Source organism: Macadamia integrifolia, chromosome 6 (genome assembly GCF_013358625.1).
Source record: "Macadamia integrifolia cultivar HAES 741 chromosome 6, SCU_Mint_v3, whole genome shotgun sequence".
Classification (NCBI taxonomy): Eukaryota; Viridiplantae; Streptophyta; class Magnoliopsida; order Proteales; family Proteaceae; genus Macadamia; species Macadamia integrifolia.
Genome location: NC_056562.1, coordinates 14,689,204 through 14,704,730, shown reverse-complemented (window position 1 = coordinate 14,704,730; position 15,527 = coordinate 14,689,204). Strand labels below are relative to the sequence as shown.

The following is a 15,527-nucleotide window of genomic DNA, read 5'->3' as shown; positions in this document are numbered from 1 at the left end:
TGGAACTTTATCATTTTCATATAAAGTACAAGTATAAAGTATGCCAATGAACCTCAAAACTCTTTGCTAGTCATGCAACATAATTATTTATTGGTTCCTTCTTGTGAAATCTTCCATAGAAACTTTTATTTGTAAAAGATAAGCCCCTGCATGAGAGGCTTGAGTTTATTATTGTTTTGCCTTTGTTTGTTTCAATGTGAAATGGGTAGAATTATCTTTAAAAAAAAAAATGCATTTTTGTATTACCGTGAAGAAAGCCTCTCCTACAAAGAAGGGGGTAAGGTTGTGTACATTTACCCCTCCTAGAGAACCCAGACCCTGCAATAGTGGGAGCTTCGTGTACTAGATTGCTCTCTGCTCTCATTTATCAAATTATTAGACAAAATATACTTCAGTAATCACTTGAAACAGTAATAAGCTAGGTAAAATCATTGATATTTGCAGATTATAATAGAGATGGTGATAGTTTTGAATCAGACATTCCATAAATTTATATTCAAGATTGTCACTGGGGTTTGCGAATACAGCAGCTACTACGAACATCCAAGTTCAAAAGCCACCACGAATACCAACTAGTTGCAAGTTAATGAACAAATATTAATTCAGTTGTTCTCTTTCAGCATGCCTTCTCAACCACCACCAGCATGGCTGAATGTTCTGCTGCATATGAACACAGATAACTGCTACTGCAGGAGTTCTACAGAGTGAAAGGATTCCTTGAGCTAGGAAGTTCCCTGAGGGTAAAACTAAAATCTGGATTGTTGATATCAAACTGACAGAGAGGACTTCTTCTCCATAATCACATTCAGCCCATCCGTGTTGAGATATCTATAAATCCAAAAGTTTTGCTAAGACTATCAGCCTGATCTTCAATCCTGAAAAAGTTCTCCTTTCCAATGGAAATACAAGACCCATCTTCTTTTAAAGAGACCTGAACCGCACTTTCTGCCACTATACTATTCTTTAATGCATCTAGACCACCATTCACTTCTGAATTTGGAACAGAACCAGTACCACAAGTCTTTACGTGGTCATATGTGGCACTTCTTGGAGATTTATGAACCTCTGAGAGTTTATAATGCAAGTTTTCTACTTTCTTTGTTGAGTAAGGTACCTCTGGTGAAGCATTTGCTTGTTCATAGAGTTCTTCAAAATTAAGCTTTAAACTTGATGTAGGACACATTGCTCCAGTGTGCACAGATTCAGATTTCATCTTCCCAGTTCCTGTTACAGTTCTTGCAAGTAGGGTCCTACCAGGTTTGGTTTTAATGGCACCCCGATTCAGGCAACTGATAACAGGTCCATCTTTAGGTGAACAATTTCGTGCTCCTTGCAAACCTCCCCTGGGAGAGCGCAGTGCAGTTTTCTCCTGAAAATCAGTTCACCCTCATGAGAAAGCTTGCCATAAATGAAGAATCTAGAAGAAAGTAATAAAATATATACACCTCAATAAGCAAACTAACCGCATCAAAAAATCCAATCTTTGGTGATGGCATTCGAAGACCTGAAGGTTTAATGCTCCTAGAAACATTTGTAGCAGCTAAATGAGAAAGTGCACCAGTGCCAACAGATGATTTCACGTCACATTGACTCGGCAACTCCATTCCATTGCTTCCATAACTAAAACTGGCCTGATTATGTGGATGAGTCTGCAGATCCAATGATTGAGGAGCATCATTGTCTATGGAAAACCCACTGCGAGGTGAACTACTAGTTTTCGAATTATTAGACCTTTGGTTGACAGAAGTAGATGAAGATGATTCTGAAGACCAGCCATCGATAGAGCTAGCTGGTGATAGGCTTGAATAATTCTTGGACATAGACACTAAGTATGCAGAGAGATGAGAATTGCCAGAATCAATTTTAGTTCTTGATGAGATTCTCACTGGGTCCACATGAGTTGAACCAGAGGAAGCTGGATTAACAGTTTTGGAACTGGTCTTGTTTCTCGAGCAGTTTGCAGGAGATTTACCCCTACAGTCAGATGAAATGCCTCCAGATCTGTTGACCGAGGAAAAAGAAGGAGAAGAACCCGAAGAGGAAGATTTTGAGGAAGGTGAAGACCTAGGGGTAAAACTGCCAGAATCACCCAAACCAGGTTTCTTGGACCGCACAACAGGGTCTCCCTTACCTGCATTTTTCAGACAAAATTGAATAAAGCAATTAGGAACAGAAAATATACAGGTTCTGACCCTGCAAGAGAATTTAGTCTCAAATTACCAGACACAGCTTTTGTGGTGTTATGTTCTACTTTGATACGGCTAGCACCCAAAGAAGTCCTTTTCATTGGAGCAGCTGAGAGGGGAACAGCCCTGCCTAGTATCTTGGGTGGCTTGAGAGATGAATTCTGCTCCCCACTTCTAGAAGCAAGCTTTATTAAATCAAAAAATTGATGTCAGTCAATGAATATCTGAAGTCATAGAGTAATGTTCACGACTCTGTACCAGTTAGCCACTCTGCTGCGTACACAAATTAGTACTAAATTGGAAGACCTCTTTGATGGGAGGAAGGTCAATTTCAGCTACAAAGGGTTTGGCCCATGAAACCACCTGCACTCAAGCTTATGAAAGTCCAAATCATGGATGGAATTCGCAGGAATCAGTCTCAGAAGCCTTAGAATAGGCCCCTCAGATCTGAAAAACCAGCGATCTAGTGAGAAAAAAATCTTAGAATGGGCCGATTCTGATATTTTAAACCAGTTAGGGTCTCACAACAAATTTGCAGGTATTATCAAGGATCTCAAAGAAGCCGTTAATTTTCAAATTTATTTCAGTTTTGCTATGTCCTGTAGGCTGTAGTGGTGTCCAACACTTTCTGTAAGCCAATGACAGTGCAAGAAATGGAAGTTTTTTTGCGCCCCCAAGTTTTATCCTTTTGTTGTGTCCAGGTCAGATAACAATTTTGACATCAATCAATGTCGTGGCTAAACAACTGATCCACATCAATCATAGGTGAGCCACATAAATGGTAGATTAGAAAAGAAAACAAAAAACTTCATTTACTTGCCTGTACAACATGTGAACGTTGAGAGGCCTTCTTTGTGGTTTTCTCCAAGTTTTGCATGCCAATGCTTTGCCTCTTGGAAGCAGCTACAGGCTTCGACTGTGATTTTGATGATGGTAGCTTCAGACACTTTTCAGGAAATACTAAAACGCGAAAAAAGGTGCCTTCATTGAAACTTACCATATTTTGAGAAGGAAGTTCGATCCTCTTAGAAGCTGAAAATAAGGATCAATAGTATTTGAGAGTTACTTTACCAGGAAAATGACGCAGAAAGCAAAAGTCTAACACATGTTCCACTAAATAAACCAACAGTATAGAATATCTCAGCAAACACTGTTACGTAAAATGAATTTCACACAAGATATGCATGCGGTATGATGGTGACACAACATTCACAGATCCTACTTTGATATTTTCCAGCCGAGTTATGTATGCTTCCGTCTGTGCCAAAAGCACAAATTGAGGACAAGGGCATTGTTTTGTGATTTACCTGACACAATTACAAAAGTAGAAGAATACTTACACCGAAGACTTTGGGTTCCTCGTTCTACTGGTCCTTTGTTGCTCCTAGAAGATGAAACATTGGAAGATTTACCGGACTTCTGAATTGAAGCTCTTATATCTTCAAACAAATCAATCTCAATGCTTTCCAATGTCAAAGAATCACTATCAAATGTAGAGTTGGACTCAGCAGATCTCCGTAGATCTTCTTGAATTGCAGGTAATAAGGGTGCTTCTGCTTTACTGAATCCTTTAGTTATGAAAGACAACTCTTCAGGATCGAGAACACCTGAGCAAGAAGATATGCTCATCAGTCATGACAATGAACTTGAAGTTTATATCATATCATTGAAAGAGGTCACATTGTACAAAACAAAGTGAGAAGGTGTACCAGCACTAGTGAAGAAAGCACTATCCCAGGCTAAACTTTTGCGCAAATTACAGTTGCTAACGTTTCTTGTTCTTTCAGGTTCTGTGGATTCAGATAATGCAGGTATCAGTTCCTTTTGCCTAATCAAATCAGCTGTTTTGTCCCCATCCTGGGCATTTCTAGCATCAGACAGCCCAAAGCCATCAATCTCCTTCTGATTTTCTGTGGACCCTTCAAATTGGGTTCATGTGAAAATTATATCAGGGAACTTGATAAAGGAATTAAATGAGGAAAATTACATCAATGATGGAAAGGATAAATGAGAAGCAAACACCAGAAAGCATATTAGTATATCTAAGATGCTTTTAGTTATAAACATTTTCAGGTTTGGCCTATTAAGGTTTAGCTTGGGTGGATATCTCATTATTATCTGCATATAATTCCTCCAGTCAAACAACCTAAGTTGCATCCCTATCTTAACTACCAATGAAAAAAGTCTATTAAACCTAAAACAAATCCACTCCAGCTATGAATCATAATAGTACCTTCAGTCCTAGGTTAGGCAAACTGAAATCCAAACACTAGGAAAAGAAATAATCCAAATGGCATTACAAATGAAATTATAATAAGTTCTCTTCCCAAAAATGAACCCAGATGCCACATGTGGCAAAATGAGTTTCCAGAAAAACCTCTTTGCAATTTTATAAAAAAAAGAAAAAGCTCACTGTGGAGTACCAAATTTCAACTTCACCATCCACAATTTCTCATCATCTTTTTCCCCACCCAGATACAGTTGGTGTGAACTTTAATTGCAAGTACAGCAACCAGTAGCTGCAAAATTTTAATAGCTACCAGATATGGATGAGGCTAAAATTCAAAAAGGAACACTCTTTCATCTTCAAAGGAAGAAATCTGCCTCTTCATCTACTTTCAGCATACACCATCCCATATGAGCCAGATTTATAGTCTATCAAATTATGAAGATCATTCTCAACGCAAAGCCACCAAATACACAACTCCTAGTGAATCAATAAAAGAACGACTAAGATAATAGACTACATACAACCAAGTTGTATTCTGCCCTTTGCCCCGGCCCTCCTTTTCAGAACTAAAACAAGAATATGAAGGCAGAAGCAGAAAACGGAAGCCCAACAATACACTTTGACCATTTACTGTGTCTATAGAGGCAATCAGAATCATAACAATTAAGTGGCAGAAACCATCAACAGAGATCTAGTAAGAAAAATAAATCCTTGAACCCTAGAACGTTGAATCAGAACAAAAAAAGAAAAAGATGAAACAAGAAATAACAAGAACATATTTCATCAATCAGAGTCAAACCATTAGTGAGTTTCTAGACAATCAAGATGAAAAAAAACGAAGATCAAGAAACGCACTGGAAGTTCGCAGATTCAGTGTCCTTCCCGAAGGAGAAGCCATCAGGCAATCATCCTCTGATGAAAGGTCAAAAAGGTGAAACCTCTCCGTCTCCTGATTTCTCTTTTCACAATCATCCATCGCCAAGAAAACAAATCGAAAGGGTATCTGAATCTGAGATTCCTGAACCAGAAAGGCAAATAGTCAAATACCCAAGAAGAAGTACTACCAATGCGTGAAGTGGTACTTCAAATTCAAAGTTCGAGTAGTTGTTGCTCGTCTTCTGATTCTTCTTCGAATCCAAAAAGGAGAAAAAAAAAATTCAAAATCGAAGCTAAACGGCTGTTTAAGAACCTATTAATGAAGATTGAAGGCGAATTGATGAGTAACAGTACCTCGATCTCTATCTCTCGCTCCTCCTCTCTCCTCTGTTCCGAGGAAATTAAAGATTTAAATTTAGAACCCAGTCGCTCCTTGGCCACCATGAGCGGGAATTTTGGATTTTCTACTTCTGGGCCTACAGGGTGGGCCGCCCGAAGCCCACGTTCAGTATATCAATTTTTTCTAGGTTCTAGGCCAAACCCAAAATGTCTGGGCTGATTTGAGCCCAGAAAATATTTGGATTTAGCCTACTTTACGTGATTCTTGTCCTTAAAGAGAGATTGATCCACACTGGGTTTCTATGGTTTCATCCAATTTCTAACCAACTCGGATCGATTCAAATCGGAATTGGCTGGACCCGATTCAGATATTGATTCCTTGTTTTGCGACCCTGGTATTCCCTATTTCATAGCCTCTGTTGAAGGAAAATTTTATTCCAATCCAAACAAAGCCCAATGTATAATGATTATAGTTAAAAAAAAAAAATGTGCAGCTTCTAATAATGAAATAATGACAATTCAATTTCAAATTATTTTGAAATTTATTTTTTATTCTATATTAAATAATTTTTAAGAATAAGATAAGAGATAATTAAAAGAAAGTTACAGCTTCTCATTTCACCATTTTTGTAACAAGAAGATACATCCATAGTAAAAAAAAAAAAAAATGCTCCCATAGTTATTTGATGCTGATAGCGTACAATATAAGAAATGCCTTTTGTACATCCATACATTTGATATGTAATGTAGGATTTGCATTGAAGAAAAAAAAAATTATGGTGACACTCTTGGTCAAGGACTCAAGATCTGTTTATTATTGGAGCCTTGTAGAGGACTAGTGTTAGAATCTTACCAAATCTACAATATAAATTGGGAAAAGATATACCTACCACACTCCTATGTATGAAACCATTACATTGCACTTCATTGATGTGCTCTTTTATGTCGCTTGCTGATAACATTCTAATCTCACGTGTAAGATATATATTTATTTTTTGCACATGAACCAAAACGAGCCAAACTAACCAAAATAGGACCAAAGACAAATAAAAAAAGATTCCATTATCTCATACTTTATGGTGCCCATGGTTGGTACAATTTTGAAAATGAAATTTACAACTACGAATTCCATGTTAATCTACCCTACAAAACAACTAGGGCATATGTTGATCTCGTATTGTTAATTCAAAGACTTATTATAAATGTCAATGCATATATAGTGCCACGTAAATGTTTATTGAACATATAAAAGCAATATATATGTGCACAAAAAGTCATTTTCATGATGAGTTCACATCCGATTTATTGATGATTATGAACCACATTTAATTGTGAAAACTCTTATTCATGGCAATCTTGAATTTTTCTATGCCATGACCAAAGATGGTTGCCTCACTATTAATTGTTGAAATAATATTTAACCAAGTATAATAATGATGAAAGGAGAAGAAAACAATGTTACAATTTGTTAGGTAAAAATGCTACATTTATAAGGATCTTTTACCTTAAAACTTACACTTAATTGCCATATGGAGTTAGCACCTCCTCCTCCACACCCCCCCCCCAAAAAAAAAAAAAAAAAAAAGAAATGTGCATGAGAGAGAAGAGAGAGAGAGAGAGAGGCTTCACACTCCACTGTTTTAGTGTTTCCTATGAGAGTATAGGGGAGTGGTTCCATGCACAAGGGTCAATGAGAGTGCACAAGAAAACATCAACAGAGGTGCCATTTTTTATTTTATAGGGGGTGGAAAGATCATTTTGCTCCATGTGTCTGGCACAAGTGCCACACTTCCGGCCTCACAGAAACCATTTTTCCTTTGTTTTAATATATCTTAGTAATTTATTTATTGCATTCAGCTGTAGCTTTGTATCTTGACTAGATAATTCATTACGTTCTAATTTATTTACTCACCACTCATCTTAATGTTCTTTAATTTAATTTGACTACCCCTTCCCCCCCCCCCCATTAAAATTGGACTATCCACCGAATTTGAACAACTATATTCGCCATCAAGTCACTAACTTATTGAATTGAATAATGAAGGTTGGTCTCTCTTCCCAACCTGTGCTTTAGAGATCAAGTTCCAACTCTTCTAACAAAACCACTTGAAATTAATTGTAATATTCTTTATCCATCTTAAAGATTTACTATCTAATTAGAGAGAACCCATCATTTAATCCACTAGGAATTGGGGGTTCTCAATAGGTAACCAATCACCCTTTCTCCACTAACAACAATCTCAAAGGCCTTATATCTTGTTTGGGAGGCTAGCCCTACAGCTTTAAGTGTCCATGCAAAAAGTTGCTTTTGTTGCTTAAATGTCATCTACTATCATGGACCTCAATCCCCATACTTAAATAGACTCATACATGTTTTTATTTATAGAACTAAAAATGGCATCAAATTTTCCTAGTTGTAATAATGTTTGTTTCCTTTGAACCTCTAATTTTCAAAAACCCTAAACTCATGAGGAGCTTACTTTGTGAAACACCCTCCAAGAGCTTCTTTTACCATTTTTTATTTTTCTTCATTCTTTCATACTTGAGGAATTCCATGGTAGAAAAGGATTGATTATTACATAAACTAAAGAAGGAGAAGACCCCCACTGCTCTACTACCAAAGAAATCTAAATCCCATAGAAGGGAAATCTTCTACTCCAATGCCATCCAATAGTAGTGCTTAGCCTACACAGCGCATGCTATTATTTAAATAAGAAAAACACTTGAGGTCTTCCAAATTTTGAAATAACTCTCATAACTGGTTATAATAATCCATAAATGATAATAATATACTGTGTTCAGACTGAACATTCTCTCACGCTCAAATCCAAGTTAGATTTGGTCATCTCAGGAATGAAAATTTTAATAATTAAGCCTCACCATTGATGCCTGTGCTAAGCTTCAGCTTCACAGTAGTTACACATGTCTGGAAGATAGTAAAGAAAGAGAAGAAGACTCACATCAGGCCATCATCCTTAAATTATTGACCATTAGAATACTCCTTTTTATCTTTGCTTGTGAATCTTCCTCAAAATAAGAGGCAATCATGAAAGAGAACATGACCAATACCCCACTCTCCAGAGAATCCAGAAACCCCTGCAAATAAGGACTTCACCAGACAAGACACACCAGAGCTCAAGCTTCAAGAGATTAGCTAGCCATGAAATATCACTGTCTCAATCTCTTATTCTCTTCCTCACTCACAGAACTGTCTTTCCTGATACAGATTTAAACAATAAAACAAAAGCCCTTATCCACCTATGAGATATTCCTTACTTGGTTAGAAAACAAATCAGTAAATTCATTAATTAGTATATCAGTTAAGGGTTCACTACAAATAAGGAGAAAGAACAGTAAGAAACAAAACAAAAGAAGATTAATAAAGTAAAAGAGCTCAATGATACTTGACTTGACAGTCGATGATACAACAATTAAAGGATAAAATTTTGATGGATCAGATAGAAATAGAATAGAATCCATCAAACCATGAAGAAACCATGAAGATGATCTACATCAGAGGGCTATTAACAAGTCCACGCCAAGAAGATCCAAGTCCATTCCACCTCTCTCTTCCTGAATCCAAACCACCCATGTTTCCATCTCCACCGACCTGCCATGGAAACCCATACAAGATTCTATTCTCTCCATCCTTGCCTTTGCAGAGCTCTTGTTTGATCGTCGTTATTGTTGCAGATTCCTCATGATAAGGGAAGACCATCTCACCACCTCCGACACCACCACCGCCGTCGGTGGCCGCTGCACCACCACCTTCTAATTCTCCGAGGTTCCCATTCCCCAACCCATAGTAGAAGTTATGGAACCCATTTGAGGAAGTATCAAGAAACCCACTTTTAAGTGCATCAATGAAACCATGATCAGGGTTTCCTAGGATGTCACAGTGGGTAGAATTAGGGTTTCCCAGAATAGAATTCTCATGGTCATGATCAAGACCCAACTGCCGAGTGGGTTGTTTGTGGAGCCTAGCGAAGGCGAGGGTGAGGTCATTGGAGTCATAAGCTAAGGATGGGAGGTTAGAGAGTGGGTTAGAGTTGATAGCTGTAAGGGGTTGATCTTGGGTCCGTTTTGTTGATGATGATGATGAGGATCTCTTGTTCTTCCGGCAACCTCCCCCTACTGGAACATTTCTCAGTGTTCCTCCTTTTGTCCAATACCTTCTACATGCCTTGCAGAAGTATCTGGGCTGTGAAAGGCTGTAATTGTTGTAGTAACAGAATTTGGTGTTGCTGGAGTCGCATCTAGGGCACTTGAGAGCTTGTTCTGGTGGCCTCAGTTTACGCTCTTGCTGTGATTTCGGACAACCCATTACATCTTCTAGTGACTGGCTAGACATGGCCTGCAAACGAATTTGTGAAAGGAAAAACTGTTAAAACAGACACGGATGATCAATGGGGTTTAGGCTTCACAGTGCAAATTCAATGAACAACAATTAACTAGAAAAAACCTGGAATTCCTCAAAAAAATTTACTGAATTGTAGGGTGATACCATTTGTTCAGGTGAAGGTGTATATCAGGCTACTCATATCCGATGTGGGATTATTACTTCTACCTTCCGTGTGAAACCCTAAAACAAGAAGTGCTCTAGGACTTGTGATGATCTTTAAGGTTGTGGTAAAGACCATAAGAAACAGAACCAAGGTTTCTAGTCAAAATTTTCAATTTTCAATTTTCAATTTGATCTTAATATCTGATAAAATTCTCCATAAAAGGACCAAAACCACTACCCATAGTTAGTTTATTTTCAAGTTCTCCAAATTTAGATCGAAAGTGATAGAACTATACCTTAGCCTCGGGAGAGACTCAACAGCAAAGATGAAGGAAATTTTCAGAGCAAGAGCAAAATTAAACTGAGAAACAATAAATGCCCACTTCTTAAAAACCAACAAAAGGTGAATCAAAATTTATGATCTTCCCTTTATTCACATGCAAAGAAGCAAAGAAGAACAGAGGATTATGGCTTTTCAGTTCAACTCAAAAGCCATTAAAGAGGATGTCCAAGAAGATGAAAATTGAAAGAAAAATAGAGTAAAGTGAGCGATTAGGAAAAGAATATGTGTTGATTGGAGCTCTCTCCTTACCTGTTGTTGAGCTTTTGAAGAATCCATCCATGCAAAGAGTTGAGACCTGTTATGAATCTGTGTTTAACACAAACAGAGCGAGCTACTAACACTCAGCGAGAGAGAGAGAGAGAAAGAGAGAGAGTTTGTAAGTGAAGGGAAATTGCAGAGTAAGGGTAAGAAGAAGATCTGTAGCCAGATAAATAAAGCAACGAAACCAAAGACGCGCAGAGAGAGACTAGAGAGAGAGAGGAGAGAGAGAGAGAGAATGATTACATATTAACATTTCTTACGGGATGATCGATGTGTTTGGCTTGCACGCAGAGAAAGCATGGAAAATTCGAGTCGATCTGCAACGGATTCATGAAGACGGGGTGGGTCCCATCAAGTGAAGGATGGGAATCATGTGTGGACCCCACGTAACTCACCAAAATCGATGATCGGAACCAATTCATCGCCCAATAAACTCGGCGATTCTTTTATGTAGCAAGTGAACGGCAATGAGGCAAAGGAAACGCACCTATTGTCCCACGTCTCTCATGTGACATGTGATGTGAATATATTGTGATGACATGACTCTCATCAGTCATCCCATAGCAATTGGCATATCAGTAGCCTCATTCTTAGAATCGTAGGGTTTTCCCCAATCCCCATCAAAAAATCACACGTCACCATCAACGGCCTTCCAGCCCATCCCGAAGACACTGTGGGCCCACCATTGCCACTTGCATGGCTGCTAATTTGAAACCGAATCGGAAACGATACGGACCCATCCCATTATTAAATGGATAGTTTTGAACATAGATAGTAAGTTCGGGAACGACAATAATACGAAAATGGATACATACGATAATTAAATGGATCATACGGTAATAATATATTTCAAAAAATTCAGTGCAACAAAACACATATGGCAATTATACGATATATGTTTAATACGTGTATAATACGATTGCTCTATCAAATTCTGGAAGCAAAAATTCGGAACTAAAAATAATTGTTTAAAACTAAATTCTAATCTATTATGCTTTTATGAATACTAAAATCCAATCTAATTTTTCAATTTGAAATCATTTTCCATTCCTTTGAATTTTCACATTTAATATTAATTAAATTTAACCCCTAAAAAGGGAATGGTAGAAAGAACTAAGAGGATAATCAAACCTTATCTCGTCTCGTAACTGTAACATGTTCTCTTCTTCTTGGTATGAAAATAAGGTTCAAGAAGATGGAGAATAAGTGTTTGCAATTGTTCATCTCAGAGATGCGCTTGGATTTTCTTGAAATTTCCATAGGGGTACAATCTAAGACCAGTTATGGATCAATTTTAAGGCTAAAAAACCTCCTCCCTTCAACTCCTTTGATTTCTCATATGCAGTATTGCAAGAACAAAGGGAGGATAACACATATGTCATTTTCCTTTTTATAATTTTTCACATTGTCCATCTGCAACTATGTTTGTAAATAATTGTTGGTCCAATTCAAATGATGAATGTATACTATATTTCTTAAAAATGTTTTCATTTCAACCCATCTTGGAAAATCCTGCCCTTAGCCATCTTTGTCCATGTGAGTCACCTCTTTTGAATATTTATTGCTTCTCGTTAAAAATTATTTACAAATGCAATCACCCTCGAATGGATTTTCAACTACCAATGGGAAAAGAAACAAATAAGAGGAAGGGTTGAATGAATTTTCAACAATCGATAGGAAGATAAATGGAGAATATAATGAGAGCAGGGGGTATTGATGTCTTACCTATCGCTTTCGGTCGCTGGCCGTTGAAAACTGAGATGGAGAAGGGGTCACTGACAAGGGTTTCTTATTTTTTTGGTTTACTTAGATGAGAGAAGAAGAAGGGTTATAGTTTTGATCGATTAGGGTTCTTGATAGAAGACATGGGTCGAGAATCGGCATTTGGCCCATTTGGGTTAATCTCATTCTTTTTTTTAACCTAAAAGTTTTATTGAGTATGTAATGTATTATACGAGTATTATTCGTGTATAATATGATTATCTTTAAAATCCACATATTAAACGGTTTTTTTGAATTGAAATGTCAAATTATTAATTTTTGAATTAAACATTCAGATACGCATATTATACACGTATAATAATTGTATTTTATTAACTATGGTTTTGAACCTGATTTGGGGATCCATTATTAACTAGGACTGGACATTTCTAGGGGGAAGCAAATCCTCTTTAGCGTACCTACGCACGCATCCGATGGATGGATGCACTGAAGAGAATCCAGGTCGGCTTTTTCAATGTTTTGCGATGGACCAATTAGGAATCAGTTGATAATTTGTATAGTTAAGGATATATATTTCATCATTTGTATGCTTAGAATTTATTTATCAATTATGAAACAATTTAATAAATGGAACAGTTATGGGATTGGACCTTTGGGAATGGAATTCGTTAAAACGTTTTTGATTGACACACTTAAAGATAGGGTGTCAGAAGTTGGCCTACTCAAGTATACTCGACTTGAGCCGAGCAGTTGAAAATTCGAGATTGATCCAATCGAATGCTAAACATGTTGGAGTCAAGTATTGACAAATAATAATTGGATGTTCCTAATTGAAGGTAGAGGTAGTGGTCTGACAATCATCGATTAACAACTGACCACTTATAACCTGTTTAAAATCTAATTGTCTTGAGCCTTATAATGGACAGTTAACCAGCCAATCATATAGGAATATTTTCATACTGCAAACTATGAGGTCCAATTATTTAAATATATATAAATGGTAGAGCCTTAAATTGATGAAAACGGATCTAATCCGATGGATTGATTGTCCTACTTGAATAAGCCATTGGTTTGCTGCTTGATCTCCATCCGATTTTATGTTTTCTTAGACATACTTTTAGCCCCTCTTAGCGATATAGTGGAATTTAAAAATAATAATTCAACAAAAAAATTAATAATTGGTCACATCGGTTGATCAGGATGATGATCCTTTGCTGCAATGCGATCGTGCGATGAACATTGAACAATCAAGATGACATTAACATACACCCCAATGTCAGTGCCAGCCATTGGATCTCGCTGCTCCGCCGCAACCGCGACCAAGGATTTTTTTCAGGTCGATCGAGGTTGCTTCTTGAATCTTAAGTTTCCAACCAGAAGCGGCAGCTCCTCCTATTTATAAATCCTAATTGATTATAAAATCCAAGGCCAGCCCATGAGGCACCACTGCACCAGCACTACATCGGGGCGGACCTCCCTTTCGGTAGGGCCATCCTCTGTTTAAAGGTGGGACCCATGCATACTGCTATCTTTAGTATCGGTCAAGTTCGTTGATCGGTCAAAGTTACCGGCCAAAACCTTCCCCCGAAGAAAGGTAAAGCGAAAGTGGTGGGAAACATGTGCCCGACACAACACTGTATCAGTAGGCCAGAAAAAAGGAATCTATGCACTACGCGAGAGAATCCAAGAGCTACCAGAAATCTAGGCGCATCCTATTTATTGACCCGACCCCTCTTCTACCCGTACCAATCCGGGCATTCGTTTTTGCTTGTCCAACAATCCAATCCCCACAACCCAAGTCCCTATCCCTAACCTTGAATCCGAATTACCTACCTGGTAAAGCTTCTTGATAACACATTTTCTTTTTGTTTTCATAAATTCCCTTTTATGTATTTTTAATAGCAACATAGAGAGGTATTTATGGAAGTAAAACAAATCTCTCATAACAAAATCGTATATGAAACTTTCTTACACTAAATGACTAAAGGTAATAGAAATTTACCTACATAAACTTGTCTTATGTAGCTGACCTTGCAGTTTGTAATATGCAATTCCTATTTAGAATTCAAAATTTAAAAAACGAATTGCTATCCTCTGTTGCACGATACAACGTGTAGCGTAGATTCAAGGGTTGATAGCATATTGGGCTATGCGTCAATGCTTTGGGTTGTGTGAGGGCTCCCAATCCTTAGATCTATACTACCCATTAGCACACTCTAAAAATAAACCCGATCCCTTAAATGAAAATAAGTAAGGCTATCAAACAGTCAAACTCAGTTTAATTTTAGTTGGATTTGAAAAAAAAAAAAATAGGCTTTCTAAGTAGCAACATAGTACAACACACCTACGAAGTGCATTAGAAATAATTTCATATATAGAAGGGCAGCAAAGTCACTTCATATGAAGAGGAGAGAGGTAGAAAGAAAGGATGTTAGTTTATCCTTGCCTGGTAGATCACAACACATTTTTCCATTAAAAAAAAAAATGGTTCTCTTAACCATTAGCATAGAATACACTAGCATCTATGAACTTATCTTTATCCTCCTCAAATTAAATGTCTTCAGTGTTTCCAATGCACGATACCATTGTATCACACCGAATAGATGAGTTCAAATTGTTCAGGGTGCATCCAATGGTTGGGAGGGCTTGACCATGCATTTCAGTCATTGGATGCTCACTTCATCACTACAAACGATTTTGACGTCTTATGTGTAGGCTTTTCTATGTTGGTTGCTAAAAAATCCTCTTAATTAAAAGAAAAATATTTTTTTTCTTAATTTTATTGATTTAGCCACACCATTCGGTTTTATTGGTTTTTTCCGACTTCAGTCTAAACATTGGTTTTGATTGGTCTTTGAGATCGATCTCGTTCTTAGGCTCCGTTTGGTATCGTTCTAAAAAAACATTTTTAGAGTTTTTTTCGTTCTATTGGAACGAAAAAACGGAATATTCTGTTTGGTGCACTTATGATCCGTTTCAGTTTTTTTGGAACAAAAAGTGAAAAAACGAGATTGGACGGAACTCCATTTTGGAGTTCCGTCTTCCCAGTTTCGTTCCATTTTACAA

At 37.4% G+C, this 15,527-nt stretch overlaps 2 protein-coding genes across 2 annotated transcripts; both read right to left on the bottom strand.

Moving 5' to 3' along the window:
• Window positions 1-463: 463 nt before the first annotated feature.
• Window positions 464-5,736, bottom strand: LOC122082084. The gene is made up of 9 exons (XM_042649576.1): window positions 5,647-5,736; window positions 5,272-5,434; window positions 3,896-4,105; window positions 3,527-3,793; window positions 3,184-3,218; window positions 3,007-3,102; window positions 2,221-2,371; window positions 1,464-2,131; window positions 464-1,369 (listed from the first exon to the last, which is right to left on the bottom strand). The coding sequence occupies exons 1-9, from the start codon at window positions 5,734-5,736 to the stop codon at window positions 806-808; spliced, it is 2,244 nt and encodes a 747-aa protein (XP_042505510.1). The 3' UTR covers window positions 464-805.
• Window positions 5,737-8,911: 3,175 nt separating this feature from the next.
• LOC122081010 (dof zinc finger protein DOF3.2-like) lies at window positions 8,912-11,036 on the bottom strand. Its single transcript, XM_042647942.1, has 2 exons — window positions 10,728-11,036; window positions 8,912-9,985 (listed from the first exon to the last, which is right to left on the bottom strand). Exons 1-2 carry the CDS (start codon window positions 10,752-10,754, stop codon window positions 9,140-9,142), a joined length of 873 nt encoding a protein of 290 aa, XP_042503876.1. The 5' UTR covers window positions 10,755-11,036; the 3' UTR covers window positions 8,912-9,139.
• Window positions 11,037-15,527: the final 4,491 nt, after the last annotated feature.